The sequence below is a fragment of the Acanthaster planci genome, linkage group LG07 (assembly GCF_054643075.1).
Source record: "Acanthaster planci isolate LZ-2023a linkage group LG07, COTS_SCS, whole genome shotgun sequence".
Taxonomy (NCBI): domain Eukaryota; kingdom Metazoa; phylum Echinodermata; class Asteroidea; order Valvatida; family Acanthasteridae; genus Acanthaster; species Acanthaster planci.
In genome coordinates this window covers 327,364-349,774 of record NC_141783.1, presented here as the reverse complement: position 1 = coordinate 349,774, position 22,411 = coordinate 327,364, and the positions used below count along the sequence as shown (strand labels likewise).

Here is a 22,411-nt window from a genome sequence, read left to right as displayed (position 1 = left end):
ATTTCCAGACCCCCAGACCGTATTATTTAAAGAGCGCCACCTACGTTACGATCCATAACGAGGCCGCCGCCTTCGCTCTTCAACAATGAGAAGGCGGCGGCCTCGCTTTGGGTTGTAACAAATTACTGTTTAGACAACATTTCCAGACCCCCAGACCGTATTATTTAAAGAGCGCCACCTACGTTACGATCCATAACGAGGCCGCCGCCTTCGCTATTCAACAATGAGAAGGCGGCAGCCTCGCTTTGGGTTGTAACAATTCACTGTTTAGACAATATTTCCAGACCCCCAGACCGTATTATTTAAAGAGCGCCACCTACGTTGCGATCCATAACGAGGCCGCCGCCTTCGCTATTCAACAATGAGAAGGCGGCGGCCTCGCTTTGGGTTGTAACAATTCACTGTTTAGACAACATTTCCAGACCCCAGACCGTATTATTTAAAGAGCGCCACCTACGTTACGATCCATAACGAGGCCGCCGCCTTCGCTCTTCAACAATGCGAAGGCGGCAGCCTCGCTTTGGATTGTCACAATTCATTGTTTAGCACCGTTCAAAAGAGCGCCATCTACGTTCGAAGGTGGAGAGCTAAATACGACACCCTGATAAAATACCCCAACTTTTTATTCCTTGAAAATTTTCGCAGTTTAACAGAATAGATGTATTATTCAGGTAATTTCCTCCACAAAAATCATCACTTCACTGGTTAAAGTGCTCTTAAAGACGAGTTTTTCTTGATTATCTGATATCTACTCCCAAGTGTTCATTCAAGCGTAACGCGGGCGGCAGCCAACACCACCAACATATTTTGACGATATTGCACCCTCCGAAGTCGTGAAGGTAAGCCAAAATATAGCTGACATTAAAACTTTTCCTACATTGAGCAGCAAACTATATAACAAGGCAGCACATTCTGAGAATCTTGGTGAACTTTCAATTGAAATTTTCAACTAAAAAGACATTGACCTGTTGCTCCAATTCAAGTTTTGGATTTTAGACTCAGTTTCTATTTAAATCGTTTGACTCATGGTTGATTTCAAGTTCTGAATCCAAAACTTTTACTTGGTCTTGCTTGAAAGTTGCATCTGCAGGTATTTTTCGTAAATTTTAGAACATGTGGTACATTGTGGGCATGTTCGAGCGACGACTATAGTTGAGTATAGATAGACTAACAGCGCTCGAATGCTGTATGGTCATCAGATATGTCTCGTCGACCATTTGGGACCAGGCTCAGGGGTTATGGTCGCACTGCTGGTTACCAATAACATATTTTATTTATCATTACAGGGGGAACCATTCACATGAAAATAATTGTACGAGATTTCAGTGACCTTGTACGCTACGAGAATCGCAGCTTACGCTGAAATTTGAGTAACAACGAGATAAAAGAGACTGGGGTCGTTCATGGGTCATTCGAGTGTAACTTAAATGTGCATTGTTAAAAGCCACCGACTACTAGCCTAACTATAGTTTGTGCTTGAACTTGCCTGTATTCGCCATTTTATTGCTTTTAGAAAGAACACTATATCCTAACACTAATTTCTTGTTCCTTTAAAATTATCTACACTACTCAACATGTACCAAAATTTTCACACAGAATTGAAAATATTGTTCAATTTTTGCCTATGAACAAGTTGCAATAATTAACTTTCAAGAGGTACCAAAAAAATAATGTGTCAGAAGGCAGTGTTTTACCCAAACTGAATACAAAATGTGACAAAAATCAGACAAGCAAATAAAAGCAGTGAACGTCAACAAGATCCCTTTCACTTATTTTATTTTGAACTGATATTGATCAAATTTTAAAAGTAATAGTGGCTATAAGTGTCAAGTCATTCAAACGTAACAGGTTGCATGGATTGCGGATTTTCAACATCAGCTAACCAAGGTATCGGATAATTGGAAGTTGACAAACTAATCCCCTCAGCAAATCCGAGAGAACTTGTTTGTCAACATCTGATACTGAGGGATGCAAAACTTATGAGGAACTTATGCAAAAGATGCAATGATGTAATTACCGTACCTCATATGTAATAAAAGGCATAGTTAAGCTTAGGAAAATGCTAACGAACATTAATAAACTGCCATTTTTCCGTACATAGCTGCAGCGATACTGGTGCATGCAAAATCATGTTTGGTGCACTTCACTAGCATATTTGACTCATTCATGGCTTTTTGTCTGCATTGTGAATGGACAAATGCAAAATCAGCTCTCTAACATCAATTTGCATAAAATTTGGGTGATCTTATCTGTCCAGGAAATAAATCTTTGCCCAAATTTGAAAAAAGGCAAGTTTCAGCTAGTCAGTATTACAACAAATTTACCAAAACCAACGTTTTGAACTGAAATTTTGGTTTTACGTTTAATAATGAGAAAACTGTTCTCTTCTTTTCCATTTCAAATGAGTTCAAGTCCTTTGCTGTTGGTGACATCATACATCTTGGAATGACCAGACATCCATGACAGGCGTCCACCAGCTGAGGCTGATACCTGATGAAGGAAGTTGTTGGTGACATCATGCATCTTGGAAGGACCAGACATCGGTGACAGGGACCCACTTGCTGATGCCAATACCTGATGAAGGAAAAACAATTGACTCATGTTAATTACGAATAGTTGCCATGCCAAAAGTAGATTCAAAGCAGATTCAAAGACTTGAATTACCTGGTGCATCAAAATGACTAAGATATTCTCTACTGAAGAGCCTGCCACAAAGACTTTGCACTTGAAACTCCAATAATTTGTGATGTTTTGAGAGAATTCTACAGTAAATGATGACAAAATACATGTACTTTGTCAAAAGAGCATTTCACATTCTATCCTAATACATGTATGAATCTGCTGTCTGGGCACTGAAACTAAACACTTCAATAGGCTCTAATCTCAATGTCTACACTAGCAATGACTAGGATGTCTGCAGCACTTCAGGTGAGAAATTTGTCATTAACGTTTAGACCTGTACATACGTGGAATTTGTTTTATCCTGAAATACCTAATTTTTGGTACAGAATCCAAAGATGGATTATTTATGACTGATTGACCTAGACTAAGAATTATACTCTATTATGATTTGTTTGGACTTTTAACTAATAAAAGTTAAACGACAAAAAGTTATCAAAATTACACAACATGCCCAACAGTTTTAGAGTGCCTGGTGAAGTATGATGTTTGTACATTAAAACCTATCCAATTTCTTATCACAATACCAACTTTTCCACTTTGGATAATTTTCTGTTTGAAATTTTGTTAAGTACTGATATAACTGTTGTCTAAGAGCAGAAACAAAGTAAGAATGGTTGGCCTCGTCTCAATGCTATGACAGCAACAATAAGAACTTTGCTAGCTGAAGTTCTTTGACCCTCCATGCTAACTTCGATGTTTAAATTCATAATCACTCTTGCCACTCTGTTGATCATATGAAAAGTGTGGAAACTGCTCCTCAGTCAACAAATTACTACATGCATGAATACATTTTGTTTCAGTTAGGCTCCAAAAACCACTTTAAAAAACAGACGGCTCCCAACACTGATAATTCCACAGAATTTCATAGTTCTATGCCAACGATTCCGTATGCACTTACCTTTTTTTATTAATGTGCATACCAAAACATTTCCTTTCACCGGAGCAAACCAAATTTGATCATGATTTCCAGCATATTTTTGTGCTTGCTGTAATTGTGAATCTTGGAGCATGAAGCGTAGGTAACACTCATCGAATACTAACAGGTTAAAAAGCAAGCATGTAAGAGAATTCCTGTTACCTTGACCTCTTACTATCACTGGAGCACAACATTCCTTCATAGTGACATCAAATGGTGATCATCAACTACAATCCTGTGCAAAAGAAATTTAAGTATTACTTCGGTTTCAACAACAAAATGCGATTACTCTTGTCAGGTTGGTGATCACTTGCAAGGTACGGGAGCTGCTGATTGGTTAAATTGGTGAAATTACTGCATACAGGTACATGTATATAACACCCTGCGTAGTTGTCAGTTTGCCTCTGAAAAATTCCACTGTGAAAAAAACAGATGGCTACCAATCTTCTGATAACTTCACAGAAGTTCACAGTTTTTTGCATTCAACTTCATGTTGGTCTACACCCCTGTTTTTTTTTTACTTATTTCAGGTACAAGCTAAAACATTTCCGTTTCAGAGTAGGAAATCATAAAATCATAATTTCCAGCAAAAACCTTTATTGCACTGTAAACCCTGTAAATGCATTTCTTGTGGCATGAATTACAGCGATTCACTTACTGAGATATATTTGGTCATGTGGTTGTCATGTGACCTCTGATTTTAAAAGAAGCTCCAACATTCCTTCCTTGTGTCATTGACCACAATTCTCTGCAGTAGCAGCATTAAGATGGTTGCATTAAAATATGAAATCGGTCGAAAGAAACCGGAAATGGTTGAAAATGAACAAATTACAGACCTAGCCTTGGTAATTTGTGTACATGTAGGTCTCCAAGTACATGTAGCTGTGGGGTGTTGCATATTTGAAAAGATCATAATGCCAAAAATACATAGACCCTTTAGGGGAGAGGAGTCCAACGGACTGACAGGTTGAGACACCACAAATCCTTGCTGTTGACTGTTCATGAATTATTCTTCCTTGACTAATTTCTTGCAAACCTTTTTTGCTCATTGTGGGCAGGGGCTGTTCATTTACTTTTGGGGGATATGATTTTTCATAAAGACACTTCACTCAATTTTTAACTGGACAAATATGACAAAAATAGCACTGTTGTGCTACAAACATAAGCTGCTGGACAGTGCCCTCTATTGGCCAAGGTGTGCAGCTTCCTATGGATCAAGTACAAAGGCTGATATACATGCAGCTATGTCTCTTTGCTTCACTGGTGTCCTATCCCTAAGAAAACAATTTAGTACATGTACATGTAATTCATTTCAGTAAATCAATAAAAAGGTGAATAATATGGGAATTATTCCGCCACCAAAAGATTGCTACGGAAAGGCCTTTTTTGCAGTGCACTGTAGGGAACATTATTTCTAATGTTTGTTTGTCAGGGAAGATTCATAAGTGTATTTCGAGAAGTAGTTTCAGTTAATCATTTCTTCTTTGTAATGCACAGAGTGTTCCAATTTTTCACAAATTTCTCAAATGCAAATAGCCACAAGCAGCCATGCTTTTTTCAGCCGTAACTTGATCTTGAAAAAACAGCCTCTCAATGGCAGCCTCTTGGTAGTGCATCCAGTTGCTCCTATTTACAGTGCAATACACTTTACTTAAATAACGAACAAAATGAAGGTCAAAGTACCACCAGTAATAAAATCATCTGGTTGGCCATCTTTCATCCAATCATGCCAATAGCATCATGCAGTTTGCACGATGGCTTGCTTCGAACAGGGTTCTCCTTCCTCCCACCCTCTGAGCTCCGCCTCTGCAGCGCCCTCATGGACCAGTCTTTGACATTTCATCCTCTCTGCACGGGTCCGCTCCACTCAGACAACAGGGATCCCACAGTGCCACAGATCATCTGGAACCCGGTCCAGGAATCATAGAGGTGGCTGGCCTCTCGGATAGGAACCCAACACTGCCCCACTGAAAAATAATAATGAAGCTACTGAATGACATTAACAAAAATAGCTAGGGATAAAAATAACCAGAAATACAGCAGGCATGTGCAGTTCTAACAGCCTGAACAAACTGCTCAATGTAATCAACAATAACAGCAAAATATTTAGAGATGGAGATGTGAAATAAAAATGAACAATTCTGCACCCATGCAACTACATGTACATGTACATCTAATGCTGGTTCCCTGAATGGATAGTTCAGTATGATTAGGGTCAATGTGTAATACTTACATGTACATGTACATCTAATGCTGGTTCCCTGAATGGATAGTTCAGTATGATTAGGGTCAATGTGTAATACTTACATGTACATGTACATCTAATGCTGGTTCCCTGAATGGATAGTTCAGTATGATTAGGGTCAATGTGTAATACTCACATGTACATGTACATCTAATGCTGGTTCCCTGAATGGATAGTTCAGTATGATTAGGGTCAATGTGTAATACTTACATGTACATGTACATCTAATGCTGGTTCCCTGAATGGATAGTTCAGTATGATTAGGGTCAATGTGTAATACTTACATGTACATGTACATCTAATGCTGGTTCCCTGAATGGATAGTTCAGTATGATTAGGGTCAATGTGTAATACTTACATGAACATGTACATCTAATGCTGGTTCCCTGAATGGATAGTTCAGTATGATTAGGGTCAATGTGTAATACTTACATGTACATGTACATCTAATGCTGGTTCCCTGAATGGATAGTTCAGTATGATTAGGGTCAATGTGTAATACTTACATGTACATGTACATCTAATGCTGGTTCCCTGAATGGATAGTTCAGTATGATTAGGGTCAATGTGTAATACTTACATGTACATGTAAATCTAATGCTGGTTCCCTGAATGGATAGTTCAGTATGATTAGGGTCAATGTGTAATACTTACATGCACATGTACATCTAATGCTGGTTCCCTGAATGGATAGTTCAGTATGATTAGGGTCAATGTGTAATACTTACATGTACATGTACATCTAATGCTGGTTCCCTGAATGGATAGTTCAGTATGATTAGGGTCAATGTGTAATACTTACATGTACATGTACATCTAATGCTGGTTCCCTGAATGGATAGTTCAGTATGATTAGGGTCAATGTGTAATACTTACATGTACATGTACATCTAATGCTGGTTCCCTGAATGGATAGTTCAGTATGATTAGGGTCAATGTGTAATACTTACATGTACATGTAGTCAAGATAGATTAGGAAATATCTCTTAACACATTAAGTCAATTAGAATTTTACAGTAAGTCTACATATTTCACTATATGAATTACTAGTACTAACACATTTTTCAGACTGACTTGAAAAATGAACACTTAAAACTGAAATGAGAAAGAATTATTAAAAAGTAAAATGAAATCATGTTTACGGGCCTGCTTTTTTAAAAGCTTACACTGTAATCTAGGGTTTTTTTGTTGTAGCTAATTCGTACTTGAAAAGAGACTATTGTTGAGTATATACATGCATTGGATTCAATGTGGCACAATTGCTGGTGTTAAGTAAGTCTGAAAGGATTCAATACCTCACTAAAATTGGAAGACATCTTGTTATTACAAAGCTTTAGCTACTGCTAACTGTTATGTGAGAGCTCTGCTAGGAATCACGGTACGCAATGCACAACATGAATAAACATATTAAGCATGACCCCCTAGGGTGTATATAAAATCATATTGAAATCGGGGGATTTGGGACTGTTAGGGCTAAGCATGACTACTGATGCACTTTGCTACAAAGCCATAACATGTCTGATGATTTGATTCTGCACCAGTCTGTAGTAATACGTGTAAGCTGAACAAGCCTAGAGGAAATGATACAGACGAGGTTGCAATCCAGGCTATTCAAGACCAATCTGAACATGTTCTAAGTACCAAACTTTGAAATTTTGATTTTTTTAAATGAAAAGAAAACACCTGGAATGATAGAGACGAAAGGGGTGGAGATCTCAATCTGTTTGAAAGCAACCCTCCTTGATGACCCACTTCAATTGTTCATGTTTGTCACATCATATTATATCCCCCTCCCCCCAAAATAATAATAATGCTAAAAACGTCTGAGCTTGACTATCCTAGCTCATCAAGCTGGCGATCATGGTGGTGATTAAAATGTAACTTTTTTCACACACAGACAACAAATACCATGACCCTCAGGGGGAGGGGAATCACCTCGTTACTGTCACAATTCATCGGTCTATCACCAATGAACTTGACTGGAGTATCAACTTTCATCGGTCTATCACCAATGAACTTGACTGAAGTATCAACTTTCATCGGTCTATCACCAATGAACTTAACTGAAGTATCAACTTTCATCGGTCTATCACCAATGAACTTAACTGAAGTATCAACTTTCATCGGTCTGTCACCAATGAACTTAACTGAAGTATCAACTTTCATCGGTCTATCACCAATGAACTTGACTAAAGTATCAACTTTCATCGGTCTATCACCAATGAACTTAACTGAAGTATCAACTTTCATCGGTCTATCACCAATGAACTTGACTGAAGTATCAACTTTCATCGGTCTATCACCAATGAACTTGACTGAAGTATCAACTTTCATCGGTCTGTCACCAATGAACTTGACTGAAGTATCAACTTTCATCGGTCTATCACCAATGAACTTAACTGAAGTATCAACTTTCATCGGTCTATCACCAATGAATTTGACTGAAGTATCAACTTTCATCGGTCTATCACCAATGAACTTAACTGAAGTATCAACTTTCATCGGTCCATCACCAATGAACTTGACTGAAGTATCAACTTTCATCGGTCTGTCACCAATGAACTTGACTGAAGTATCAACTTTCATCGGTCTATCACCAATGAACTTGACTGAAGTATCAACTTTCATCGGTCTATCACCAATGAACTTGACTGAAGTATCAACTTTCATCGGTCTATCACCAATGAACTTGACTGAAGTATCAACTTTCATCGGTCTATCACCAATGAACTTAACTGAAGTATCAACTTTCATCGGTCTATCACCAATGAACTTGACTGAAGTATCAACTTTCATCGGTCTATCACCAATGAACTTGACTAACGTATCAACTTTCATCGGTCTATCACCAATGAACTTAACTGAAGTATCAACTTTCATCGGTCTATCACCAATGAACTTGACTGAAGTATCAACTTTCGGAACTAAATACTGACATTTATTTGTAGTGCGGGCACTTTTGTCTCGTTTTTTCGTGCTCTCGCCCTGACTGGTTCAGTCAGCACTAGTCTCTTTTCAAGCATGAATTAGCACCACCAGATTGAAAAACCCTAGGCTACGGTGTAAATAAAAAAGACGCTTACGGGTCTAGGACTAGCCTAAGGCTGACCATGCTCAGCCTTAATTCGTGATCATGATGTTAATAGTTACTCCCGGAACTGTGGGATCTGACGTCCACCCTGCTCCCACGAAAAACAAGTCTCTTTTGGGCCAAAGGCCCTACATGACATTGAACAGGGCACAAACAAGGATTCTATGGCCATTGTATACCCACAGAAATGCTGCTTCATTGCACCCTTCATGGATGTAAGCTTACAAACATGTACATTTACCTTCGTACTGAGTACCAAGAAAAAAGGGTCAATTCCATGTTGATTTGCAAAACAGATAACTCCAGTTATTTTCGTGCTTTTCAATTTTTTTAAGTAAAGAAACAGCAATACATTCGAACAGATGAAAATTAATTAAGTCATTGTAAACTTAACAACAACAGAAAATTAAACAAATAAATTTTTGTGAAAAACCTGAATTTCACCAATTCTAAGGACAGTCTGTGGCAAAAGCAGACATCCATTTAACAATTTTTTCCAAAACCATTTAAGTCCACAAATACTTTTTTAAGTCCCAACTGTATGGACCGCAAGAGAAAGATAGCCTGACCGGATGACAAACTGATCAACTAAGCAACAGACAGTCCAGCCCATGGACCAGAAAAGTCAGTTGGCCTGACTGACTGACCAACCGACCGACCGACCGACCGACCCACCCAGCCACCAACCAACCAACCAACCAACCAACCAACCAACCAACCAACCAACCAACCAACAGGCAGCCCAGACCATGGACTGAAAGAGACAGATGGCCTGACTGACTAAGTGGTACACTGACCAGTCAGTCAGCCTGCCTGTCTGTTGGTCAACTTATCAAGTCAGACACAAGCCCACTGGACTGACAAAATTCCAACCAAAAAAATTAAATAAAATAACAAAAATTAAGCTAACAAAAATATACTTAAAATGATTAATCATGTGACCAGCTACGGTACGGCTCAGAAGAACTCGCAGCAGTGTGCCCCTCTTTCTCAGGGAATCATCCTCATCACTGTCCTCCAGGTCCTGAAGGCCAATGTCATGGGGTCCCCCATCAGCCAATGCACCATCATTAAAGCTGTGAACTGTCTTGTTTACTCCTCATTCCTTGAGCAGTTTCAGGATGTTTACCTTTTTGGCATCTTTGAAGCATTTGATATTTGCAGCATCAGCTAGTCTGAAAGTTTCCCAGTTCTTCCCATGCTTCAAGATGCTGTGGCAAGAGAAATCACCACCATACATGTACACGTAGGCCTGCTTGAATCCATGCTTGTTACCATTCAGTTTGAGTACCCTGGCACTACTCATCTCAAATGACCTTGAAAAGGAACATAGCACCGTGATCAGAATATACACAAAACTACATGTATAGTACATGTATATAATCAGTGCTCTGAGTAATGTAATTGCTGAGCTTTCGGTAACTGGGTACCTTCGTCAGGGCAAGCAGATTCAGTTCTGAATGAAAGCAGAAAAATCTACGTTCATTCCACCTGGATGCAGTGTTCCAAGTTCGAAATGACACTGGCCAGCTGCTGCCGATTCGAAGTCGTAGCATAGCCACTGCTTTCCATAAACATGAACTTTGGCATGTTTGCTCAAAATGTATTTCAATGGTAGGAGTCCTGAGCAAATCATGATAAAAACACAATAAATAAAGAACCAATAAATACAAAATAATACAGGTGTAAGAGAAAAGTATGTACGTGTAAGTGTACAATAAATGGGATGAAATGTTAAGAGTAATTGGCAAAGAGGAGGATTAAATATTACTTTAAAAAACACAAAGACCTGTCGTTCCTCATTAGAGTATGTGTGAAGTAAATAAATGTAAATAACAATATATAAAATATTAGAACACATGAATATTTACATATAAAAGAAATGAACTCACTGGAAATGGATAAAAATGAATAAATGATAAACATTGACAGCATAACAGTTGGAACTGCTGAAGTTCAGCCATCCGCAACCGTGAAAAACCTGGGTGTGCAGTTTGATTCCCACCTTAATATGGATCGACACATAACTAATACCTGTAGGGGTGCATTTTACCATCTGTATAACCTACATCATAATCGGAAATACTTGAGCCAGACTTGTACTGAAACCTTGGTTTGAACATTCATTATGTGTAAGGTTGACTACTGTAGTAGTTTATTATATTGACTTCCCGATTCTCAGATATCAAAGCTACAAAAAGTGCAGAATGCTTGTGCCAGACTTGTGTGTAACTCTGCTAAATAATGCCACATTCCCCTTTGTTGGTTAAATTACACTGGTTGCCTATTTCACAAAGAATTGCATTTAAAATACTTTCGATAACATTTAAGGCTTTGCATGGCTTTGCACCAGGTTATATCTCAGACATTTAAAACCCCAGTCACATAGGTACAGTCTTCGTAGCTCACAGGACAGGATGACCTTTAGTCATCCCTATCGTAGAACTAAGACAACTTTTGGAGACCGTGCATATACAAGTATTTGTGCTGTTGCTAGGCTTTGGAACAACCTGCCCGTTCATGTAAGAAATGCTAAATCTGTCGACACATTCAAGACTGTTCTAAAAACCCGTCTCTTTCATGAAGCTTTTTCCAACACCAGATTTTCATCTCTGCTAGTGATGGGTATTGTCATGCGCAGTTGAGTATATTTGTATAGTAGCTGTGCCATATAAATGTTCCTTATTATTATTATAAAAGAGGAAATGAAAGTGGAAACAAATAAAAATGATTTAAGAAATGTCATGAATTGACTGAATAAGCAGTTTAGTGATAGACACAATAAATCCAAAAAGCATACACATATAAGAAAACAAAGAGTATACATGCAGGTTAAATCTGATAAAAATGTAAAAGATAATTTGCAAAAAGGAGGTTTAATTATTAGTTTGACTAAAAAAATGTACATGCAGTGTAAATATGGGGTTGGGATTTATGGAAAGATAACACTATTTCTAAGAGTGGGAAGAAAAGTTGAAAAATGCTGTAAAGCAAAAGCATTGGAAGTGTGGCAGAGCCAGAAATGTTTATGTTATTAAGTACACGTTTTTACATAGAAGTAGTTCCCCTTTAAAAATGTTTAACTTTAGTTTAGAGTTCTTGATTTTTTTCTAGTAGTAAGCCCTCCTGTTCATTTGTTTAAGCCCCAGCTTCCCCCATATAGAGTTACCACATGGTCTGGTCACACTCAGTGTAGCAGATCAGCAGAGACCAGTCACCTTCACATGTACCTATGTATTGTTCCTCCTAACTGGAGTGTGGTTTTTCTGCTTGAGCCCTATTCTGCTAGGAGTCAGTGATTGAAGTCCGAGTGTAAACTCATAAGGTCCATTTTTACGCACTGTGTTGGGTTTTGAGTCTTTTAAAGTCTTAGTCTTTGGGTGTTTTTAGTCCTTGAGTCCTTTTATTTTTTTTGCATTTTTCCTGTACTTTTTCATTAATAAATTATTTTTTGGTCCCTTTTTTGAAGTCAAATATTGGTGTCTGAGTCCTTATTAATTCAGTTTCCTGCGACTTTTCCTTCAAAGATCCTTGGTTTAGTTAGAGTTTTTGTTGTTTTGCTAATTCCCCATAGCGTGCCATTTTTCCCTGTTACATTTTTAAAATTTTTGGTGGAGAATCCGGGAAGGGAGTATGTTTTTTGTAAGACTTAGCTTGAAACTGTTTTAGTAAGGACTAGGTCATTTTTCATTTTGAAGGGTTTTTATGGTCTTTCATGTTAATTGGTCAGAGGTTAGGTCCAAACCAACACAGTGTTGTTTTAGTGGATCTGTGAGTGGACACGATGGCGGAAGCACTGACTACCTTTCAGTTTTGTGGATTTGATCCACTTCCTAATGGTTTCACCCGAAGTTACCAAGAGGAACCAGTGACTGTTGACCAACAGTCCAGCATCTTGCAGTTACTGCAGCATCGAGCCTGTATGCAGAGAGTCGTACTGCAACAGTTTCACCAAATCCACACACTGAAGGCGATGATCACCCAGATTATTGGCGAGCAGCAACAACAGAATAGCTACATTGACAACCTGGAATCCATGCTGCGCCGTGACAAGACAAAGTCTCCCAAAGATGTCCCAGTAACTCCAGTCACCATCAATGAGTCTACACCCCCGAGTCCTGAAGCCCCCAGAGTCCCCTCTAGATACCCAAAAGCAGTCCCTGCCAGTGCTGGAATCGATGACGAGCCAAACCATGAGAGTGGAGGCACAACAAGTGGCCACAGTCTGCGGGAAGCCCAGCAGCGAGATCCAGCCATACGGAGGGTCGTGGATATGAAGCTGGATGGTCCCAAGAGGATGAGTCATAACAAGATGGCCCATGAGCCCAAGGTGGTGCAGCAGTTGCTACGGGTGTGGGATAACCTGGAAGTGAAGGGTGGCCTACTGTTTTTCAGGACTGGTGGAGCCAAGGTCAAATACTTGACGGTACTACCCCATGGGATGAGGTATGACATCTTCAGGAGCCTTCATCACAGTATGGAGACACTAAGCTATGGACAGGTGCTAAAACTCGTGCAGCAGAAGTTCTTTTGGCCTAAGCTTCACAATGAGACCATGGTGTACATGAGGCAACACTGGAAGCAGATGTCCGCTCCTGCCATTCCTCCACCAGAGGAGTTCCGAGACTAATGTACAGGATGAGTCACTAAATACTAGCTGTGTACCTAAATGCCTGAATATATTTGGTTGGTGCTTTGAATTTAATAATAGAATGATACCTGACATTAAGTTATGCTGTATAACGTGTATTAATTTTTGTATTAAATTCAGTTATATTTGCATTGCTGAGGACAGCAATGATTTAAGATGGGGCGAGTGTGGCAGAGCCAGAAATGTTTATGTTATTAAGTACACGTTTTTACATAGAAGTAGTTCCCCTTTAAAAATGTTTAACTTTAGTTCAGAGTTCTTGATTTTTTTCTAGTAGTGTGCCCCCCTGTTTATTTGTTTAAGCCCTAGCTTCCCCCATATAGAGTTACCACATGGTCTGGTCACACTCAGTGTAGCAGATCAGCAGAGACCAGTCACCTTCACATGTACCTATGTATTGTTCCTCCTAACTGGAGTGTGGTTTTTCTGCTTGAGCCCTATTCTGCTAGGAGTCAGTGATTGAAGTCTGAGTGTAAACTCATAAGGTCCATTTTACGCACTGTGTTGGGTTTTGGTTTTGGTTTTGAGTCTTTTAAAGTCTTAGTCTTTGGGTGTTTTTAGTCCTTGAGTCCTTTTAGTTTTTTGCATTTTTCCTGTACTTTTTCATTAATAAATTATTTTTTGGTCCCTTTTCTTGAAGTCAAATATTGGTGTCTGAGTCCTTATTAATTCAGTTTCCTGCGACTTTTCCTTCAAAGATCCTTGGTTTAGTTAGAGTTTTTGTTGTTTTGCTAATTCCCCATAGCGTGCCATTTTTCCCTGTTACAGACACATGTTCAGGAACTTCAGGGAGAGTTAACCAAAGATGAGGGAAAGCATGGAAACAAGATAAATGCAAGGATAGGGTCCTAGCTCGCTGGTGGTGAAACAAAACATCCTGAACATGGTGCAAATTAACAGAAACATTGTAATCACATTGAAAATATTGAACAGACACTTGGAGACAAAGGAGAGAATAATATAATTACGACGACAAGATAAGCCAGACCATGGACACAAGAGTTTCTAACCTAGTAACTCATTGTACCATGCTTCTGACCAAAGATAAACCAGGTGGTATGGTTTTGAACTTTTGCCAAATTGTCAACCTGTTTCCTTGTCTTGAGGGAGCCATGCAGGTACACCATACTCAATATGGGAAGGATGAGAGCTTTATACAGTGCAACTTTTGCTGATGCGGAAGACTTAAAGGCATTGGTTTGATGAGAGCAAGTTTACAATTTGCAGAAGAAATTACATGATTGTTCCAAGACAGCTGAGCATGCAGAGTGACCAACTGTTCGCGGATGTGACTTTGCGTGACCTTGGGTCAGTGTGTCACGTGGACGAGACATTTTGTTGTTGTTTTTTTGTTGTTGAACAACACATTACACGCACAAAAACAGTCGTCGAGGGAGTAGAAATGCGTTTGCAGCACGCGATATTGCAAGGGGAGGGAGCGAGGTACTACTAGGTAGCCTCAACGTGACTAAATGTTCATAGGGAGACAAAATCATTTTACGGAGGGCAAAGCTGGGACATAAATTAATCATTGTTTTGTTTGCTGACAAGGATCAAGATGCATCCCTGAGTCAGCAACGTACAACTGTTAATGTGGGTTTGCTATTATGATTCCAGACACCAACGGCATGAGCACTTCCAATTGAGAGATATCTCCATTTCAGAGGCAGCAGGTGTCATGTAAACAACAGATATGGATTATTCAGGAAAACAAGGATAATTAACCTCGTTCGGGAAAGGGGACTTGTTAAGCTTGAGTCCCCTTTTTTGTGTGGGGGGATGTTCTTTCTTAAAAACAACTGACTAAAATGCATGTGCAGGTCCATCTGATGTTGCTCTAGCCCTGATCAGTGCATAATTCTCAGTCCTCGATACAGGGGCACAGCAAGGGGGTGTGGCCTCAAATATCCAGAGTTAGATTTTGTTCCTTCCCCCGACCAAAACTTCATAACTCTCCGCCGGCTGATTAAGATGGCTCTGCAGTCACTTCAATTCGCAGAGCAGAGCTGCCTATCAATTAGAGATCAGTATTGGTACGTACGTGTTTCTTGCTGAACATTGTTTAAGGGGGTGTAGGTCACTTCGCCCCATTTCCACTTCGCCCCATGCCATTTCATCCCATTTCCACTTCACCCCATTACTACTTCACCCCATTACTACTTCACCCCATTACTACTTCACCCCATTACTACTTCACCCCATTTCCACTTCACCCCATTACTACTTCACCCCATTACTACTTCACCCCATTACTACTTCACCCCATTACTACTTCACCCCATTACTACTTCACCCCATTACTACTTCACCCCATTACTACTTCACCCCATTACTACTTCACCCCATTACTACTTCACCCCATTACTACTTCACCCCATTACTACTTCACCCCATTACTACTTCACCCCATTACTACTTCACCCCATTTCTACTTCACCCCATTACTACTTCACCCCATTACTACTTCACCCCATTACTACTTCACCCCATTACTACTTCACCCCATTACTACTTCACCCCATTACTACTTCACCCCATTACTACTTCACCCCATTTCTACTTCACCCCATTACTACTTCACCCCATTACTACTTCACCCCATTTCTACTTCACCCCATTACTACTTCACCCCATTACTACTTCACCCCATTACTACTTCACCCCATTACTACTTCACCCCATTTCCACTTTGCCCCATTTCCACTTCGCCCCACTGATTATCGTTCATTCTGTCTTCAGTAACAGAGACATGGACCTCCATGGATGCAACAAGTAAAAACATCGACGTTTGAGTACCCAAATAATGATCAGAGAATCCAACTTGCAAAGACCAAAACAATGCTTCCGATTTCCCGACTGCCGGACCCAAACGTTTTTTTCGGCGAGACCCTAAAATTTATATTGGCAAGTTCAAAAAACAGTTTTCTTTGTGTTTTGTTGTCGCTCTGGTAAAAACCATGTGCACAAAGTGCTGGTTCCCACCGTGCTGCACCCATGTAAGAGAATGTGTGATGGAGTGTGGTAACCAGTCTATTCATGCCGCGGCGACCGTACTGTACATGTACGTGATCCGTCATGCCTTGGAAAAAAAGTCAATGTTGCAAGATTTCTTCATGTTAATTCTTAGTATTACATGTATGTCTATGGGTGTAGTTTCTGTGTTCATCAGGTTATTTCAGGTTGTCTTGCTCACACTTGAAGCAAGCATGTTTCCACAAAATTTCCTGCATGCCGAGCTTTATCCGATCATCCGGGCACAGCTGCCTAGATGCATCGACAATTACCAGAACGGCGAACAGAATATTGTGTGTGTCGCTTTGAAATAAACTTGAAAAGAATGAGAAATAACCCTGATGCTAGTCCAACCATATGCATTAATTCACCATAATGGACAACGCAGTTGACATTTATTTAATGTCGTTTATGGAACTCCCCTCTCAACCATTTTTTGGAGAGGCTTATAACACACTTGAGCACAGACAGCAAAGTGGAAATGTGCAAGTGGAAATGGGGCAAAGTGACTGTAAACCGTTTAAGGGGTAGATTTCGGTCCTCCCTCAGCAAAAATTCATAATACTCCACTGATTAAGATTGCAGTGCAATCACTTCAAATCGCACAGCAGAGCTTTCTATCAATAATCAAGTGTATAGTGAGAAGTACCGGTACATGTTTTACGCCGAACATTTTGTATCAAACGCCCCTAAACACAGCACAATTGAACTACCCTTTCTCCATAAGTGACTCCCCAAGGATGCTGAATGCCCCCGGCCTTTCAAACGTTCCCCATCGCATCGTAGCGAAAGTAGGCCTAGCCATGGCCCCATAGTGGCACGGAGTCTCGCTCGTAACCGCTGAGATGAGATTCCGTGCCACACTGTCATAACTGTGGGGCTCGCCTAGGCCTAGCTAGGCCCTGCCCCGTCATTTTCTTGTGATGCAGATTATTTCCTTTCTCAACGGAATTATCTTCCAAATTTCTTCCTAAATTATCTTCCTTAAGCTTACCTTATTATGTTTAACAGCAGTCTGGTGAATTTGGTGACTTTTTGGAGTGTAAACTGCTTCAAAACGCGTGGATTTTATTATAACCTTGGTTTGTGCACTGTAATGTGTTGGTCTGTGCCTAAAAATAGAAAAATAGAGTCAGGGAAAATGGCTGCCTCCATTTCTCTAACTTTACTCACTATTGGTCAAAAGTTTTTATTCGATTATTTTCATATTTAGACTGTAGCATTGCCACATTTAGGAGTAAAATTTTTTGTTTATATCATCTCTCCTGACTGAAGTCTTTAGATTGAGTTTTGATAAGCAGGTATATTTGTAATTAATAATTAATTATTTTCCGAAGAAGTTTTGACACAGACCGTCTGTTCCGATATCCCTTAACTGCTTAGATATTGTGAATATTATTGACCAAAATCGTATAGCGCTGCGAAGCCGCAAGATGGCGAACTTCACGGTGAATAAACGTAAAACTTTGTAATTACATAAGCGCCATTTGAGCAAGCGATACGCCTGTGCAATGCACATTAATGTAAAGGCGCAGGCGCGGCGGCAGGCAAGTGCACCTGATGAGCCTGCGCCTAAGCATTACTGTAAACTGCGCAGGCGTATTGCTTGCTCAAATGGCGCTTATGTAATTACACCTTTTGGGCAGAGTTATCCATCTTACGATCTTTGTTATAATGACTAACATCGCTGCATTTTGCACAGTCGTAGTACATGTAGGGCATGTTTACTACATTCATTCACGATTCTTTGACTCGTATTTCTGAGAAATTTAGGGGATTTTACATTAGGCCCCTACCGGTATGTTCTTTGTTCTAGAGGAAAGAGTAAGAGTTGAGGACTAATTTGATGCCTTAATTGATGAATATAGGTGTTAAATTAGTGGGGGGGGGGTTTGAGTGGATGAAAATTCTTCTGTGAGTAGTAATTTCATTGAATAGAACCTAAGGGGTACGGGTGCATTCCACCAAATGGTTGCATTTCTGCGCGTGCGCTCATTAATATTTTGTGATCCCACCGGATTTTTACAATAAGACAGGCCATAATCAGGAGGCACCATAGAAATATTTCTATCAATCCCGAATTTAGGACTGATAGTTTTCAGTTCGGGGTATTTCCCTAAAAGCCCCAAATTGCGGACCTATTTTGGATAGAGGCGGGCGGCTACATTCAGAAGTGAGCGCTTAGCTTTACTGCTATTTTGGGGGTATCTTTGTTCAAAGGCGAATAAAAAATGTTTTCGTGGTTAACCCCCATGACATTGACACGAAAAGTGATCTTCTGGCCATAATCTTGAATTTCCAGTAAAAAAAAAAAAAACGGAGGGCAACCTCTTCTCGAGAGTCAACAGGCAGCGCTATTTTGGTCCGATTTTGCACTGTTTTCTATGGGCGCGTACTTGGGCGAAGTGTGCAATCCAAAAAGTACCTGTAGTTTTGAACAGCGCCACCTAGTGTGGGGATGGAGTGCATGTAGTTGCAGTCATCGTGACGGAGTCTGGTTATTGAGTGATGAGAAGAGCAAATTTTCTAAAATTCCCACCATGCTGCAAAACTTTTAAGGTAATTTTAGCTACTCTTCTAGGTTCAGGAACACTTAGGCCCATTGACTGTGCACGAAAAAAAAATTGGGCAAAGCTTTGAGTTTGACAGCCCGCGCGCACTAGACCCGTAAACAAGGCCGCACTAACATGACGAATACTCATCCGGGACATCCGGGGGCATAATTTTATGAGCTGAAATTGTATGTTCACTACTTACGCTGTAAAAAATCCACTTGGCTGCTTATTGTAGAAAACTCGCCTTTTCCTCGTTTGGAGGAAAAAATGTTGCCTTTTTGCCATTTTCCCAATCCGGATGAAGTTTGTCCCTCTTGGCACTTACACAAAAGCGGCGGCTGTTTTGTGTCACTTTACAAGAGAGCGAGTCACGCTACCAATGATTTGCCGCAAACAGTGTGTGACTGGACAGGGAACCAGCCAAGGGCGTTACGTATTAGCTGCGACACAAAACATATTTTCTACGAGTACTTAGATCGATAGGTGCTCTCGCAGATCTGAACGAGATATGTAGGTGCTGAAGTCTGGGTGCAAACTAGACAAACTAGACAGACTCTTGTACAGGGTACCATCACTTAACCACACAAAGGAGTCTGTGTAATGTACGAGTCAGGCGAAAATTCGACGGAGTTGGAAAATGGCAAAAAAGGCAACTTTTTTTCCTCCAAACAAGGTAAAGGCGAGTTTTCTACAATTCTAAAATTTTCTATTCTAGCAACCTAGTTGATTTTTTACAGCATAAGTAGTGAACATACCAGTGCAATTTCAGCTCATAAAACTAAGCGGATGTTTAGTTATGCCCCCGGATGTCCTGGGTAAAGTTTTCAAAAGAAATCCCTATTAATATTATAGGCTACATGTTATAAATCGGGACAGGGCCCAGTATACGACGGAGGAGTATTCATTGGGCCCTGTTTACGGGTCCGAGCTTCAACAAGCACAGTGTAAGTCATTGTGTAACTTGATACTGACCATGTGTAGGCCCGCGGTCATGACATTGCTGTGGCCTTGTGTGATCTAGTATACAAAAAGTGTAACAAATGATGCTCAGGCATTTAGTTCTGTCAGTTAAGCCCAATTATCTACTTCAAAAGACAACAACAATTCACGAAACCATCTCCTTTTCAGATCCGACGGCGTGCAAGCCGTCATAAGGCCAGAGAAATCGTCACGCAATGCGGTATTGTACCGTTCAGATTTCGACTTCCTTTTGCTAGGCTTTCGCCCCGACGTATGCCATGATATTGTGTGCATGGAAATGCCTGATTGCATTTCAGTATTCAAAGCTCGTATTTATGCGTTGACTTCATCTAACAACGCGTCTTTAGTGTCTGGTTATGGTGCAATTCGTCTTCAGATAAGATTGGCGACGATAGCCCTTTTCTTGCCTGAAATTTGGGTGAAAGAAAGTCTTGGGATAGTAACTACAGAAACTACAGTAGTTGGCCAACACGCTTTAATTTGTTGTTTGAAACGCCCAAATTCTGCAAGTTAAACGTCTGCTGATAAATCAGATTTCTTTAAAAACTTTTTAGTTGAATGCAGAGAGGAGATCAATTCAGTAAGGTCGTTAACCCTAACACTCCTCAGTCCTCCAACAGGTGAAGTATGGAGGAGTGTTAGGCTTAATACCAGCGGCTAACTTCATTATAGTGACATCAAAATCACTGTACGATTGCAATTTTGCTAGAGTTGGTAAAATCAGGTCGCTGATCTTGACACCACGAACGATAAGGAAATCTAACTTAAGGGTACTGGACGTGGGTTGTAGGTATTGATAAAAAAAAAAAGCTTTTGAATCAGCGACAAGTAAATGGTAAATTTGACTAGGAATTGATCACGTCTGGGTCACCAATTTGTAGTCAAACTACTTTTAAATGACCTAGCCTTAAACCACAATATTTGTGTCCCCTGAGGGCTGCTTTGCCCAGAAGAGGGTAAATTTTGGCAGACTTGCATGTATGCCGAAAGCAATATGAAAATAAAGGAAAAAAAAGAGAAGATCCACCTGGGATTCTACGCTGTTCCGCGCGCTTTGTTTATCAAATCAATTAAAATAAATGATTATTATCAAGAGAATACAAGTCACTGCACTGATGGGCCACGTCTCCGTGGCTTACCCTTAGCTGTGTACTACTGCCAAATGGACCACCACTGTGAGTGACGCAGGCTGTGCTGCATTTATTTGCCAGTGCATCTGGAAAGAATTCTTATGCAAATGATCTGCGGCTTGGTGGAGTCACTCCATCAGTGGGGTCTCTACTAGCCTGTAGAGATATCGGACAGCTTGACCGTTTGCAAACTCGACTTTGACCTACATGACCTACTTGACCATTGAGACAACTTGACTGGTGGGCATGGTGGGACAACTCGACCATTTGCCTGGTCAGCTAGTCATGCTACTCGTTCGTTTAGACAACTCGACTTTGAGTGACATCGAGACAACTAGCTGACTAGACTGTGTGAGACAGCCTAGGCCTACATCTCAGCAAATTTCTGTTGATGCGATGTCTAACCTTTTCCATCGTCTTGCCAAATACTGAATTATTCATCATGTATATCGTCTCATGATTACATTAATATCCTCTCGCCTACCTTTCCCATCATGTATTTTTGGTTTACAATGTGCACTGATGTAATTTGAATCTTTGAGCACTCTAGTATTTTTTTCAAATCTCAGCAACATACAATTTCACAATGATTTCAGTGACCCAGACAATAGCAAAAATTCCCAACGAACTTCACGAATACATGTACATCTTCTGCAAGCCAAACAACAAACGATCACTTTTTACGTGATTTTTTCTAAACAACAGAGGGAGTGAAAAATATGGAGCATCAGAAGGGACCTTGCACTTTCTAATTTTTTATTTTTGGGGAGCATGTATAAAATATTTTCGTCGTATATTTCTAGTATTTGAGTTGCCATGTTAGTGCAACTTGTATCAATCTTACATGTAGGTCCAAGTACAGGCAAGCTGTAACCCAAAAGCCCTAAGCCTACATTACGTTATGGTTGGTACATGTAGTTTACAGGATAAAAAAAGGCCATGAATACATTTCTGTGTTGGTCATGCTGTAATTTTTTTTGTGGAAGCTGATCTGTGTGAAATATTTGTGTAGATGTTTCTGTTTTGTTGAATATGAAAAATACTATTTTTTCATTTATTTTACAACCCCCCCAAATTTGTATGAATAAAACCAACAAAAAAAGACATGGGAGACTTTCTCTATTGTTGGCTGACATGCAGCAAAAGGA

At 40.0% G+C, this 22,411-nt stretch overlaps 3 protein-coding genes across 11 annotated transcripts in view; 2 read left to right on the top strand and 1 right to left on the bottom strand.

The window, feature by feature from the left end:
- Positions 1-1,759: 1,759 nt before the first annotated feature.
- LOC110986152 (uncharacterized) lies at positions 1,760-17,955 on the bottom strand. Of its 6 annotated transcripts, none has more exons than XM_087139372.1 (6): positions 17,592-17,955; positions 10,365-10,557; positions 5,758-10,250; positions 4,257-5,565; positions 3,761-3,833; positions 1,760-2,574 (listed from the first exon to the last, which is right to left on the bottom strand). In XM_087139372.1, exon 3 carries the CDS (start codon positions 8,721-8,723, stop codon positions 7,731-7,733), a length of 993 nt encoding a protein of 330 aa, XP_086995498.1. In that variant the 5' UTR covers positions 8,724-10,250; positions 10,365-10,557; positions 17,592-17,955; the 3' UTR covers positions 1,760-2,574; positions 3,761-3,833; positions 4,257-5,565; positions 5,758-7,730. The 6 variants fall into 6 exon arrangements, 5 of the variants coding, with proteins under 5 accessions (XP_086995498.1, XP_086995496.1, XP_086995499.1 ...); XM_087139370.1 differs by lacking the exon at positions 10,365-10,557 and having other exon boundaries at positions 4,257-4,346; positions 5,282-5,565; positions 17,592-17,950; XR_002599092.2 differs by lacking the exon at positions 10,365-10,557 and having other exon boundaries at positions 10,064-10,250; positions 17,592-17,897.
- Positions 12,719-13,564, top strand: LOC147798491 (uncharacterized). The gene has a single exon (XM_087139219.1). It carries the CDS (start codon positions 12,719-12,721, stop codon positions 13,562-13,564), a length of 846 nt encoding a protein of 281 aa, XP_086995345.1.
- A 1,073-nt stretch (positions 17,956-19,028) lies between the features above and the next one.
- Positions 19,029-22,411, top strand: part of tsc2 (TSC complex subunit 2) — a 49,646-nt gene continuing 46,263 nt past the window's right edge. For all 4 annotated transcript variants that reach the window (XM_087138848.1, XM_087138850.1, XM_087138849.1 and 1 more), the window contains exon 1: positions 19,029-19,156. The gene's annotated coding sequence lies outside the window, so the exon portion shown is untranslated. The remainder of the gene's footprint in view (positions 19,157-22,411) is intronic.